Below are 13,533 nucleotides of genomic sequence, written 5' to 3'. Positions count from 1 at the left end.
TTTGCTTTGAAAAAAAAAAGCTTCTCAATTTTCGCACCTTAACAGGACTTCACTGTAGCTGCTCTTTTATAATGCAAACTACACAGAATATAGAATCAAATATACCTAGGTAAAGTTGAGAGAGACGCAGACATATAAGAGATGAAAAAATAAATAAAATTGAGAAACACAAACATTCAAATATAACAGGAGCAATAACGGGGTTATTAACCAACATGAACATTTAAAGTGAATTTTAAACTTAAGATCAAAATAGCTGAATTGGAAAAATTTCCATTGGAAAAAGTCCGCTATACTTTTGTTCGGCAACTCTGGCCTTAAACTTGAAATTCACTTTGCTTTTACTTTGAATTCTCACTTTAGTATATAACCCTGATAGTTAGAATTGTGAAAAAAAAAACAATGTGTACTTTCAAATATCTTTATTTTTTGTTCCACTGAATCATCTTATTAAAAAGACTCACATTTTTGCTCGTCCTCGTTAGGAAATTGGTGCCAAAATGTTATCAGTAATGTATATAAACTATCTATAGTTCTAGGCCTAAATGTCTAGTCTGATACATTTGTAGAGCTAACAATTGAGAAATGTTAAATCTCACCATTTCTCAAACCATAAATGGAACATGGCACAACTTCCAAATGAATCTTATATTGAAATGCCGAATAGTCCTATGCAGTTTTATTATTGTATTATAAGGATCTTCTACACACATTTCCTGTTTGGGCATTCCACAAATAATAGAAGACACTTTTTTGTATAATTTTAATGACTGCATTAAAGTACAATAAATTAAGTTTGAAGTTACTTCCAATGACATTCAGATGTAGTTTTGTTACTTGCCATTGCTGCCAAAAAATTTTTTTTTTATATTACAATTACTTTTCTCACAATACTTTGGTAATCAAATATTAAAAGGGTATCCAACGGATTGTGGGAGCACACATTTTTACACAACATGATTTACAGGCATTTAAAACAAAAGTTACACAAAAGGTCATGCAGGTTTTCCACTTATTTCTGAGAATGTATGTGCATCAGTGTTCTTACCTAAGTAATGAATCCACATTGTTAATGAACACACACTGTTACTACCCTACCTTCATGAATGGTTACAATACTTAGCACCTTAACCATTCCATTCAATGTAAGCAATACGAGTATAGCATTATACGTGCCCCAATTTAGCACCATATACAGTATATTAGAACTGTGTTTTAAGGTTCAGTAAAACAGCTCCAGGTAATGGTAGAGCTGACTTGTTTAAATTCAAGGAAAGAGACCATCAATTCTTCATGACATGTTCTGTATGTCAAGTCTATGGGATCTGGTGATGTTTGCCAATCAATATGCCTAATTTCGCAATATAATTGCAGATTTTGGTCACTACAATGAAAAGGTCTTTAACCCCTTAAAGACACATGACATGTGTGACATGTCATGATTCCCTTTTATTCCAGAAGTTTGGTCCTTAAGGGGTTAAAATCCTTGATTTGAGGTTAAACAGTGACAACATGTCTGTAAATTTATCGCAAGGGATTGCAATGCGCTTAACAAAGCAGGGGATGGCTAATACAAGTCCATTTGACACTAGACAATGCCTATTTACACAATAACACCATTGTGCAGATGGGCAATACTTATTGTTTTTTTTTCTTCTTATCAAAGATACTGAAATATTGAAACATTTTGTATAATTTTATTTTCCGCATCAAAAAGTAGAAATAAAATAAATTTAAATTTTGGAATCAGGAATTCAATAAAATGTTTAATATATACAATATATTCCATTATGTTGCAGAGTTTTTATTGGAATAAGCCAAACATGACAATGTTTCGGCCAATATGGACAGCCTTTTTCAAGTCACTTGAGAAAGGCCATCTTTATCGGCTAAAACATTGTGATTTTGTGCTTATTCCAATAATAAGTCTACACTATGATGGGATCTGTGTGCCTGGACTCTATGCATTTGTAAGTATTAACCCCTTAAGGACACAACGTCTGAAATAAAATGGAATTATGACGGAATATTTCCGTTATGTGTCCTTAACAGGTTAAAGGGACACTCCAGGCATCCAGACCACTTCTGCTCATTGGAGTGGTCTGGGTGCCAACTCCCACTACTCCTAACCCTGCAAGTGTAATTATTGCAGTTTTTTAGAAACTAGACAGCCACGGGAACTTCCTGCTTCATAGCACAGGAAACCTGTGCTAGAGCGTCGCTGGACGTCCTCACGCTGTGTGAGGACCTCCAGCGTCGCTCAAATCCCCATAGGAAAGCATTGAAATTTGTTTTCAATGCTTTCCTATGGGGAGCGCTAATGCGCATGTGCAGCATTGCCGCGCATGCGTATTAGGTCTCGGCCGGTGGGCGGGATCAGTCTCGCCCACCGGCCGACGGAAGCACAGGGAGGAGCGTCGCGGAGGAGGAGACAGCGGCGAGGGACATCGCCGCTGCTTCAGGTAAGTCACTGAAGGGGTTTTCACCCCTTCAGTAACCGGGGATTGGTGGGTGGGAGGGAGAGAGACCCGGATCGTTTTCCTGGCACTGGAGTTTCCCTTTAAGGGTGTTTGCCGTCTCCTGAGCCTGAAGCACCAGTATGTTATATGAATTAAATACTTCATACGATGTCCCTACTGGAAACATATTTGAAGATACTAGCCAGCATTTTTTAATTTCTACGTAACATGAGACGGCTGACATTTACAGCTTTGGTGAACTCTTTCTAGGATATTTTTGTGTAGTGGCAAATGCTGGCTCTATCTACACATATCAGTTAGAAAAGTGAGGTTGAATTTTTTTTTTTTATAATTAAAGGGAGAACATCCAAGGTTCTGGTGATCTCAATAGTGGGTTACTTTTGTGGAACTGAAGTCTGACTAAGGGCTTCTAATAACTGAAATAGGCCAGTGACTGGTAGGCCCATCAAATGAGAAATTGCAGCATCACTTTCTAAAGAATGTATTTTCTTTCATTTTAAACAATAGAACTTGATATTTTGTTGTTGTTTTTTTTAATAAAATACCCTATATAAAAGTATGCTACCAAACATATTTAACCATTTACTTGCTGGTGGTCTCATGGATATACATACTTCCAAGAAACATTATTCAATGGGACAGCTAACCCTGAGTGGAGCATTAGTATGCTGAGGACTGGTTAGTGGAGTGTCTTTTGATATATATATACTTTTTTTTTTTTTTGTAGAAAAATATTGTACAGCTTGGCACTACATATTTAGTTATATTTAAAACTTAAACTCAGAAAAAGTCTGATTTTTCTTTTTCTCCTAAAATTCCAATATTTATTTGCAGCATGATCAGTCTCTGGTCCAACTAAATTCAACATACGATGATACATGTGATTTTTTTTTTTTATTAAGTGCCTTATTCTCTATGCATGTTGCACCACCATTGTCAACCAGTAGGAGTCACTGCTCTGATATTTTGCCAATGCGCTTGCTATAGACTGGGTATTTGGGATTTGTTTTCTTTCAGATGGAATTATCCTTGAGCACAGTCAGCACTGTTTCCATGAATCCAGAGACATATTTGTGCATATTTTAGAGGAGTTATTCTTACAGCTATATTGTAATCCTGATGTTCACCGTTGAATTCTACCCACTGATGACCTGAATAGATAGCAACGATTTTCCTCTTCCATTTCTTCTCGTTTGGTTCTTTAAGACGGATGTAGATACCAGATCCACTTGAGCCAGGCTCTGCATCACAATACTGATAGAAAAGATCACTAGACTCCTCTGAAATACTGCAAAAACGATATACCAGTTGTCCAGGTCTATCGTCATCAAAACTTGAAAAGTGCACCCTGCTACCAGGCATCTTTTCTACTTGTGGGCTTATTCCAATATCCATATACTTCTTCTTATGAGGACGTTTTAGTTCCAGAACAGCATAGTCATAATCTAGGATCATTTTATCCGTTACATCACTAAACCAGCCGTTGGGGATCTGGATGGCCTTTACCCTTGTCCACTGGAAGGATGGTTTCCCACTGCCAGTTGAAGACTTTTCTTTTCTGGATTCAGTGCTTTTCTTCTCTTCAGTTACCGATCTCTTTTGAATTGACTTTAGCCTCTGCTTTTTACCATCCTTACTGGAATCAGTATCTTCACGATCACCTCCTTTATTTTTTTTGGACCCCTTGCGTCTTTTGCCACCCCGCTTGGACCTAATTTTTAAGATTCCAACACGTAACTTCTTGGCATCTTTGACATAATCCTTTCCATCATGAATACAATGGGCAGCTGTTAAAACATGCTTTGGTGATATAAGGATGCCACTGCAACCAGAGGAGAGTTTAACAGCTGTGCTGAATGGGTAGTTGGTCATAAACTGCTTGTCTGATATGCTGAATCTGCTATCAGTGCCATAAACTTGCCTTTTTCGGCGCAAAGAATGTTTCACTGAGGACATAACTTCATTTCTAGGTAGCCAGTTTTGGACATTTACTTTGGTCAAGGTGCGTGTGCCATTGTCAAATACAGTTTCATAGGAAAGGTAGTTCTCAAGATCATTTAGTGATGGTGTTGGCAAATTCTTCTGACATTCTATTCCACATGTTCCATTCATCTCCAAGTGAGGTTCAGCCTTAAAATCTGGGCTCTTGAGATGGACAACATTTGAAGTCACAATTTTGGGTATTTTGCTGACATGCCAAATGTAGTCCTCATACATTTCCTCTCCTTTGGTAAAGGATGAGGTCGATGTGAGGAGCAAAATAAAAATAACATAAAAATGGCCCATTTTATCAAGATATCTTGGTCTAAAAAAAAAAACCAAAAAACAAAACAAGTTAAATAAAAGTATAGAACACAGATGTGAATGTGAAACATTTTAAACTGTTGTACATGCATGTATATATAATAGCAAAATGGCTGTTTATCATTCATAGAGTAACCATCAGGTTTATGGGTAATATTTATGGACAATTATTTCCGAATTAGCTTTAAACTAAGATGTTTGGGCTATGGTATTTTGAGGAGGATATAAATACTATGGCATAAAGGTAAGTAGTTAATTTTTTAGAGCGTTATTTACTTAAGTGAGAACTCTGTGTGGATTGCATATATAAGGCAGAGTAGCCGAACTTAAAGCATGCATGAATTAGAGAATTCTCCAAATTTGACTATTTTGAACTGAAATTTGAAATTCTCACTTTAGTGAATAATCCTGTTCATTTTTTAACTTCTAAAATCTAATCAGTTTAAAAGTATGACAAAGAAGCAGTGTTTTGCTTGTTGTAACACAGAAGAAATCTCAGCTACAAATTAAGATCTATATATAGGCCTAGGAAAAATAGATATATGGCTAAACCGATAAGGATGAGTATCTTTTTGCAAGTGTTTAACAAAAAAAGAAAGGGAAAAATTAACCACAAAATCAGACCAAGTATAGTAATACATCCCACACTTTTGAAATTGCACAAGGAACCAACTCATTTTGTTGTATGAAAAATTACATCTTTAATGGATTAAATTGAAGTATTGTTTTTTTGTTTTCTTCAACAGTTTAATGTTTCCCACCAAGCCTATCTAACATCACATGTGTAATTTGCAATGTATTGTGTCCATGGTTTTTATGTCATCATTTCCAATTTGTCTGCGTAGAGTTAAAAATAGATCATTAAAACCGCTACTGATCATTATATTGACTGATCGTTGTGCGTTCACATATAATGGAAATTTGCTGCATTACACATTGGCACTCTATAATGATACAACATTATTCGGATCTATTGCTCTTTAAGATATTATGTAGTTCTCCTTATATCCAGTAGGTGGCAGGACAGGCAAAGGAAGACCAGATGCATTCTTCCAGTTTATACTTTGTATTTGCTGGTAGTAAGCTGGTGATGTGATGGGTATATTGCCTTTCTGTGACATCTGTTTAAAAAACTAAATATACCCTAATTACTAACATTAAAGCCACTGTAAAATGTCAACTGTGTGTTATTACTGTCTCTATTTAATGTTTCTTCCTTGTTTTCCCACAGAGATGCTCAGACTCACATTGGACAATTTGGTCCCACTGACTGAATGGTGCTGGAATTTCACTTATTCTTATGGTTTATTCCTGTATATTCTATTCATGGACATAGCAAGCAGTACAGTAACAAAGGGGGAGTGTGACTGAGATACAGGGGATACAAGCAGCAAAACTTTAAACTCTGCAATCAAAAACCATAGCCCCCAATGAAATCTGTATAATAGAGACACTATGTTATAGAAAATGTACATTCAATTCTCAGCCTATGATTGTTTCAAGGGAAAATCATGTGGACTTAATATGACTCCACTAAAAACAAGAGAAGAAGTTGCTATGGGACTATTTCATTATAAATCCTTAAATGACATTTGTTCCCCTAACCAGTTCATGATCAGTATTTTCAAAATAGAGCATGATTTACTAAGTAGTGATGTGTGTAAAAAGCTCCCACCATGGACACAGTTTAGAGAAACAGACAGCACAGTAATCAAATGGTGTTCTATCGCCTATTTTAGCAGGGAACAATGAATGTATGATCAAGGAGAATAATTTAACAAGGGATTTATTAAGTGGTCATGATCAGCAATTAAAGCATTGTTTTTTCTTCTAACATATAGTTCTGAAATATGCATACATTGTTTTAGTATTGCATGCACTTTTTATCATTACATAATTAGTTACATGTAAATAGGAATAATATATATATATTAAAATTGTCTTTTATATGCAATTATATTGAAATATGTATGTATATAAATCACACCCTGCACATAAAAGTGTAAAGTTGTGCCTGTGCACATCCAGCTATGTGATGCATTGTATATTAATGTACAAATTCACATACACACATATGTTTTAGATACGCAGAACCAGAAGTGCTGTAAGTAGCCCCAGAGTGGCATTGTCCCAGCCTATGAACATGTCATCCTTGTACAGAGCATCAGGAGAGCTTCAGGGATCTAAACAGTTTACAGTCTACAGCAAATCTTCTGATCCATTGGTGAGTGACTCCCAGGAAAATCACAGCCAGAAAACAGTTTGGAGCCTGCATGCCCTTACCTATGGAAGAAGGAATTCTCTCCAGACTGCACAGGTCTTCATTCCTACTCTGTGGTGCTCAGTGATACAGACCTCCTAGAGTGGAGCTTCTGTCCTGGAGGTAGCAGCATACAACTCTGTGCACCTCCAGCTCATACAGGGGGGAGGAGGGACCAGCTCAGAAGGGGGACAGAAAGAGGGCAGGAGCAGGCAGGGAGTGAGAGACAAGGGGAGGAACAAGGGAAAACTGGGATTCCACACAGGCAAGAAAGCCATTGAGAGAACAGAAATAAGGAATATGGGTGTGTGGAGGACCAGAGCAGGCTGAAGCATGAATGGCCATTTCTGCAGGTTTAGCTGGATGCCTGCATGCACACTGCCTGCATTTATCTCCATCACAGACAGAGGGCGCAGGCGGTTTAAACTCCACACATATTTTACAGGGAATTAGACAAAGCAGACAGAAGTGTTTTGGATCTGGCCAGCTCTTCAAATCTCATCTTTTGCCGGGCAGTTCTTTTTTTTTTTTTAATTTAATTTTAAAAAAATTACAAAATTATTTGTTATTAGTTAGTTCTTTTGTAGAATGTAGAGCGAAGGCAATTCTATCTGACTTGCTGAGTTTCTGGAAAATAATTGACAGGTTTTGTCGTTTTTGAAACACTCTGTAGAGAGAGAATCCCCATACCTAGAGTTTTGGCTAAAAAGTAGCTGCACTGAACTATGGTAGGTATTGTTAATAGGTTTCCATACATATTAAAATGATGTGCCCCATTATTCATATAAACTGTGAACTCATCTATCTATATATCTATCTATCAAACTTTATGTTATGATTGGATTTGAATTCATTACATTTCTAGGATCTATTCATTAAAGTGACACTATCATCACAAAAACAACTTTAGCTTAATGAAGCAGTTTTAGTGATAGATGGTGCCCTGAAGTGTCATTGCTCACTCCTTTGACATTAAGGAATTAGATCACTTTTGTTTCTGTCCATGCAGCCATAGCCACACCTCCCCTTCCCTGACTGTGACTGGCACAGCCTGCCTGGAAAAATTGTTTCATTTTTAATCAGATATTAACTTACTGTAGGAGTTTTTATCTTTCTCCTTAAATTGAACTTTAATCACATACAGGTGGTTACTGCAGGGTCTATTAACAGAGCAGGAGAAAAGATATTTGAAATTAAACAGAATATGCAAGCTATCAACAATACTGCAGTAAGGAAAGTTTAAACATTAGATGACTCTTTACAGGAAGTATTCCGGAAGGCTGTGTAGATGAAAAGCAAGGAGGTGTGACTGACAAAGTAATATATATATATATTTTTATAATTCTTTATTTTTGGCATGCATGGGAGTTACTGGCAGTCTCACTATGCCCCAACAGCCTGGACAAGGTGAGTAATAACATAAAGCATAACAATGTAGGCATACATGAATAACCGCATACATTTTTTTTTTGGAAATCAAGAGTGGTGCAAGCTAAAGATATGAATATAGTGTAGTTAAGATAATTTGGGATAAACAAGGAGTATTAGTAGGACATTGGTTGGGGTAAAACAAGCTATGTCAGAATGTTGTATAAATACCAATGGCCAGCTTATTAGGAATGTCAGTGGAGATAAATCAAAAGTATTGGAAACATATGTCAGACCGACTGACTGCATAAAGGGTCGTGATAAAAGAAACCAGGCTTATAAATTAAGAGACATACTAGTAAGTGAGATGATTAGCTTGGTTAAGGTATTACTCAACATAGTTAAGGTTGCTTGTCGAAGAGTTATATCCTATGCTATTACTAGAGAGAGTAAGCAGAGTCTAGTGATAAGACAGTTAGTAGAAGATAGTGCCTCAGGTTCATATATCAATTATAATGCACAATACCATCTAGAGATTGTTTAGCTTAGCGGTCAGTGTGAAAGAAAGATTGAGATGGGTGGAAAGAGTCATATCCGCACTAAAATAATGGTTGCTTGTATGTGATAAAACAAAGTAATTTAACTTCTAAATGGCAGAGAATTAAGCAGTGAGACTGCAATGGCATGATCTATATACCAAAACTGTTTCATTAAGCTGTTTTGGTGACTTTATTTGGTCTTATTGAGCCTAGAAACCTGTTAATCCAGATGACTACTAGCCTTCTAACGCAGGTGAGTCACAAGAATCAACGCTTATGACAAGATTTTTTATATGAGCAGCCAAATATTGCACGATTTCTAGTACAATGGCCTCTGGTCTCTTCACCTAAGATGGCAATGGTAGAACTTCCAGAATACAGGTCCATTAAATGAAACTTCTTTGAAAGACTCAATGTTGGTCTAAGGCAGTCACGCCTTCTTCACAAATCAGAGCTTCCTAAATAACATTTTCGCCCCTTGCAGTCAGGGAAATATTAAGGCTATGTTTCAGACAGACCTTGGATCTCTTAACTAAAACTCCATCTGCTTCACAGACCACAAGACACCTCCAACTATGCTTCACAGATCATAAGACACCTCCTACTATGCTTCACAGAACACAAGATACCTCCAAAAATGCTTCACAGACCACAAGGCACGCCCAACTATGCTTCACAGAACACAAGACACCTCCAAAAATGCTTCACAGACCACGAGGCACCCCCAACTATGCTTCACAGACCACAAGACATCTCCAACTATGCTTCACAGACCATGAGGCACCTCCAACTATGCTTCACAGACCACAAGGTACCTCTAATTATGCTTTACAGACCACAAGACATTTCCAGCTAGCCTCAAATCAGTTGCCACCTGCAGAGCACAAATTGCTGTACTTGGAATTACAAGTGCAGTCAATGCGCTCACTCCAATGTGTTTCCTTTCATGCAACACTATTGTATTGAAAATTAAGAAAAAAATAAACTTTAGTTAGGTTAATGCCCGAGTTAATGATCTCAAACATAGACAGGGTTATTTACTATACTAATACTATAATACAATTACTACTTATTACTATAGTGAAACTTGCTGGCAATTCAAAGAAAATGTAACATTAATTTTAAATTGGAGCTCAAAAGAGCTGATTTCTTGGTATAAATTTTGAAATTCACATTGGATTTTCTTGAAGTTCCCAACAATTCTCAGTTTAGTAAATAAACCAGAGATAAAACTTTTCAGAGCTAAGATGTTATCTGACAGGGCTCAAGACATGTCCAGTCTGTGAATCTAGGTTTTTTTATGTAACTTGGATTCCAAAAGTAACTGCACATTGCAGCACGAATGAAGTGCTTTCCAAATTTTGGCATGACTAAACATATCATTATCTCAAGTTTATTGCTACAGCAGTTTCCATGCCATAAAGATCAAGGTTAAGTATTCCCAATCTTAGCTGTTCATGTGCAAATTGTATACCTCCTAGTAATTACAGAGCACCCAGCAATCCAGCAAACTCCACCCAATCAACATGTCCAAAGCAGCAGGAAAACACGAATACATTCACTTCCAGAAACTTTCTGCTTTTGGACTTCTTTTCCTTTATGTCAGGTATCAAACCTAGTGTGATTTAGAAAAGGGGTTTTGTGTACAACGAAAGTGGCTTTCATAGCTCACAAGAAAGCATTGCTTTCTATGCTTACTTTTTCTTGGGAAGCAAAACTTGGAGTGTTAAGCACTGAAGTCCTTTGGACAAGCACAAAGGTGGCTATTCAGATCTACAATTCTTCGTTGTAGGCATCGTCCTCAAAGAGTGGAATTCCAAATAAATTTACCAGGGCTTGGAAGAGAGACACCTAAAGGGGCTGGGGAAGGGTAAAAAGAGACAGAGGATTTAACTAAACCCATTTAAAACTAGACTAAACCTAAAATAATTTAGATGAATAAAATATGACTAAAATTAATATGGCTTTTTAGTCAAAAGACTATGACTAAAACTATATTGAAATTTGCTGCCAAAATTAACACTGTACAGAGGGGTTGCGGAAGGGGCAAAAGAGACAGAACAGGGCTTGGGAGAGAGACTCCTAGAGGAGCTGGGGAAGGGGGAAAAGCAACAGAGGATTTAACTAAACCCATTTAAAACTAGACTAAACTTAAAATAATTTAGAATATATAAAATACGACTAAAACTAAAATGGCTTTTTAGTCAAAAGACTATGACTAAAACTAAATTGAAATTTGCCGCCAAAATGAACATTGATCTGAAGCACAGTGTCTTCGCCTGAACCCCGTAAAAGGAAAACACCAGTTCACCCTTTGACAATACTGGCCTCAGTTTTAGTCTCCTCCACGAGCAGCTATTATCAGATCTAGACAAATAGAATATAAAGGGTTATTCACTAAAGTAAGGCATTCAACATGAATTCAAAGAGCATTTCAAATTTAAGGCCAGAGTAGCTGAAATGGAAACATAGCTGACTTAGAAAATGTTTCCAGTTATTTTGCCCTTAAATTTTAAATTCACTTTGAATTATTGCGTAAGTGGATAACCCTGTTAATGGCACAGTCACAGACATTGACTTATTCGGTGTAACGTAATTGAAGTATATCTATAGAATGTATTCCCCCTATCAAGGTATCTGCTTTTGTTAGCAGATGTTGCTAATTCTAAATGGATGAAACAGTTGTCATGTTTTTGTTGACTGTACAGCATTTATAGTAGAAAAACTTAAATAAACAGGGGGAAAAAATAGTTGGCATATCCATCCTTGCTATTAATTCCACAGATTTATGCACAGACTTATATTATTAACATCAAAAGCAGTCACCGCAAACCACTGCTAGCATCACCGTAACAGACTGCATTATAACTGCACTGTCAGTTATATTTATTTAAATTCTGAGTCATTAGTTTTTATTCCACTAAATTCCAAATGCAGCATTTTCTTTTTGATTTCTGGGAGGCAGTTATTTAGAAAAGGGTTTCAGAGAGTCGATTTTCAGACCCATAAACCTTGTTTTAAGTTATTAATTTGATAAATCATCAGTTTGTTTTTCTATAATCCTAAATTGCACAATACAAAAAAAAGTGCTTTAAAAGTCTATGATCTTCACACAAAATATTTACGACCCTCTGTGAAAATGATGTCTATTTTCTATTAAACTTGTGTCTTATCTGCGCTCATGTCGCTTTAACCCCTGTATCACAACTCAACTTTAAATTCTATGTGTCATTTTGCCCAAAAATGCTTTCTTCCGAAAGCTTGCCAATAAAAAAGGGATTACAGGATACAAATTTTAACTGTATATATCAGTGATGGCGAACCTATGGCACGCGTGCCACAGGTGGCATGCTGAGCCGCCTCTGTGGGCACGCGGCCACAGGTCGCCGGAGGGAGGATGCGCTCCGCCGGCGCATCCATAAGGCGACACAAGTGGCCGCCTTAGGGTGCAAAGGGCCGGCGGGCGCAAAACCGGAGTGACCGGCAGGAGGTGAGCGCATAGCGCTCCCGCCTGCCAGGCACTCTGTGTAGCGTGGCAGAGCGTGCCGTGGTACATGCTTCCGTCCGGGCGGACGGAAATTAAGTGCTCACAGAGAGAGCACTATCTGTCCGGCCGGTTACAGGAAACTGAGCTCTGCGGTGCGCTCGGCCACGCTACAAGGTAGGAGATCAAGGACAAGTGGGGATGGGAGGGGGGAAGAAAACTGAGGGAGAGATGGGAGGGGGGAAGAAAACCAAGGGAGAGATGGGAGGGGGGAAGAAAACTAAGGGAGAGATGAGAGGGGGAAGAAAACCGAGGAAAGATGGGGGGGGTAACTGAGGGAGATATGGGGGGAGAAAAGTGTGTGTGGGATGGGGGAAATAAAACTGAGGGAGGGATGGGTGAAAAAAACTGAGGGAGGGATGGGGGAAAGAAAACAGTCGGGGGGAGGGTGGACGACATACACACAGCACCCCTGCGCTACACACATCACCCCTGCGCTACACACATAACCCCACACAAACACACACACACACACACACATCAACACACACATCACCCCACACACACCCCACCCACCCACACATAACCCCACACACACCCCACCCACCCACACACACCACCTCCCCACACACACACCACCCCACACACACATCACCCCACACACACATCACCCCACTTACACACATCACCCCACTTACACACACACACCACCACCCCCACACACACACCCCCCCACACACACACCACCCCCCACACACACCCCCCACCCCCCACACACACACACCACCCCCCACACACACCACCCCCCCCACACACCACCCTACACACAAACACATCACCCCACACACAAACACATACACTGTACCCCTCAATGCAGTGTGTGTACACGTAGCAGTCTGTGTGTGTGTGTGTACTCAGCAGTCTGTGTGTGTGTGTGTACTCAGCAGTCTGTGTGTGTGTGTGTGTACTCAGCAGTCTGTGTGTGTGTGTGTGTACTCAGCAGTCTGTGTGTGTGTACTCAGCAGTGTGTGTGTACTCAGCAGTCTGTGTGTGTGTGTATTTAGCAGTCTGTGTGTGTGTATTTAGCAGTCTGTGTGT

The 13,533-nt window shown here is 38.5% G+C and overlaps 1 protein-coding gene across 1 annotated transcript; it reads right to left on the bottom strand.

Moving 5' to 3' along the window:
* Positions 1–2,996: 2,996 nt before the first annotated feature.
* On the bottom strand, positions 2,997–7,344 carry PRSS35 (serine protease 35). The gene is made up of 2 exons (XM_063441146.1): positions 7,068–7,344; positions 2,997–4,785 (listed from the first exon to the last, which is right to left on the bottom strand). Exon 2 carries the CDS (start codon positions 4,764–4,766, stop codon positions 3,504–3,506), a length of 1,263 nt encoding a protein of 420 aa, XP_063297216.1. The 5' UTR covers positions 4,767–4,785; positions 7,068–7,344; the 3' UTR covers positions 2,997–3,503.
* Between the last annotated feature and the right edge of the window lie 6,189 nt (positions 7,345–13,533).

Source organism: Pelobates fuscus, chromosome 2 (genome assembly GCF_036172605.1).
Source record: "Pelobates fuscus isolate aPelFus1 chromosome 2, aPelFus1.pri, whole genome shotgun sequence".
In the NCBI taxonomy this organism is placed as follows: domain Eukaryota; kingdom Metazoa; phylum Chordata; class Amphibia; order Anura; family Pelobatidae; genus Pelobates; species Pelobates fuscus.
Note: the sequence above shows the minus strand (reverse complement) of the source record. Positions and strands in the feature narration are given on the sequence as shown.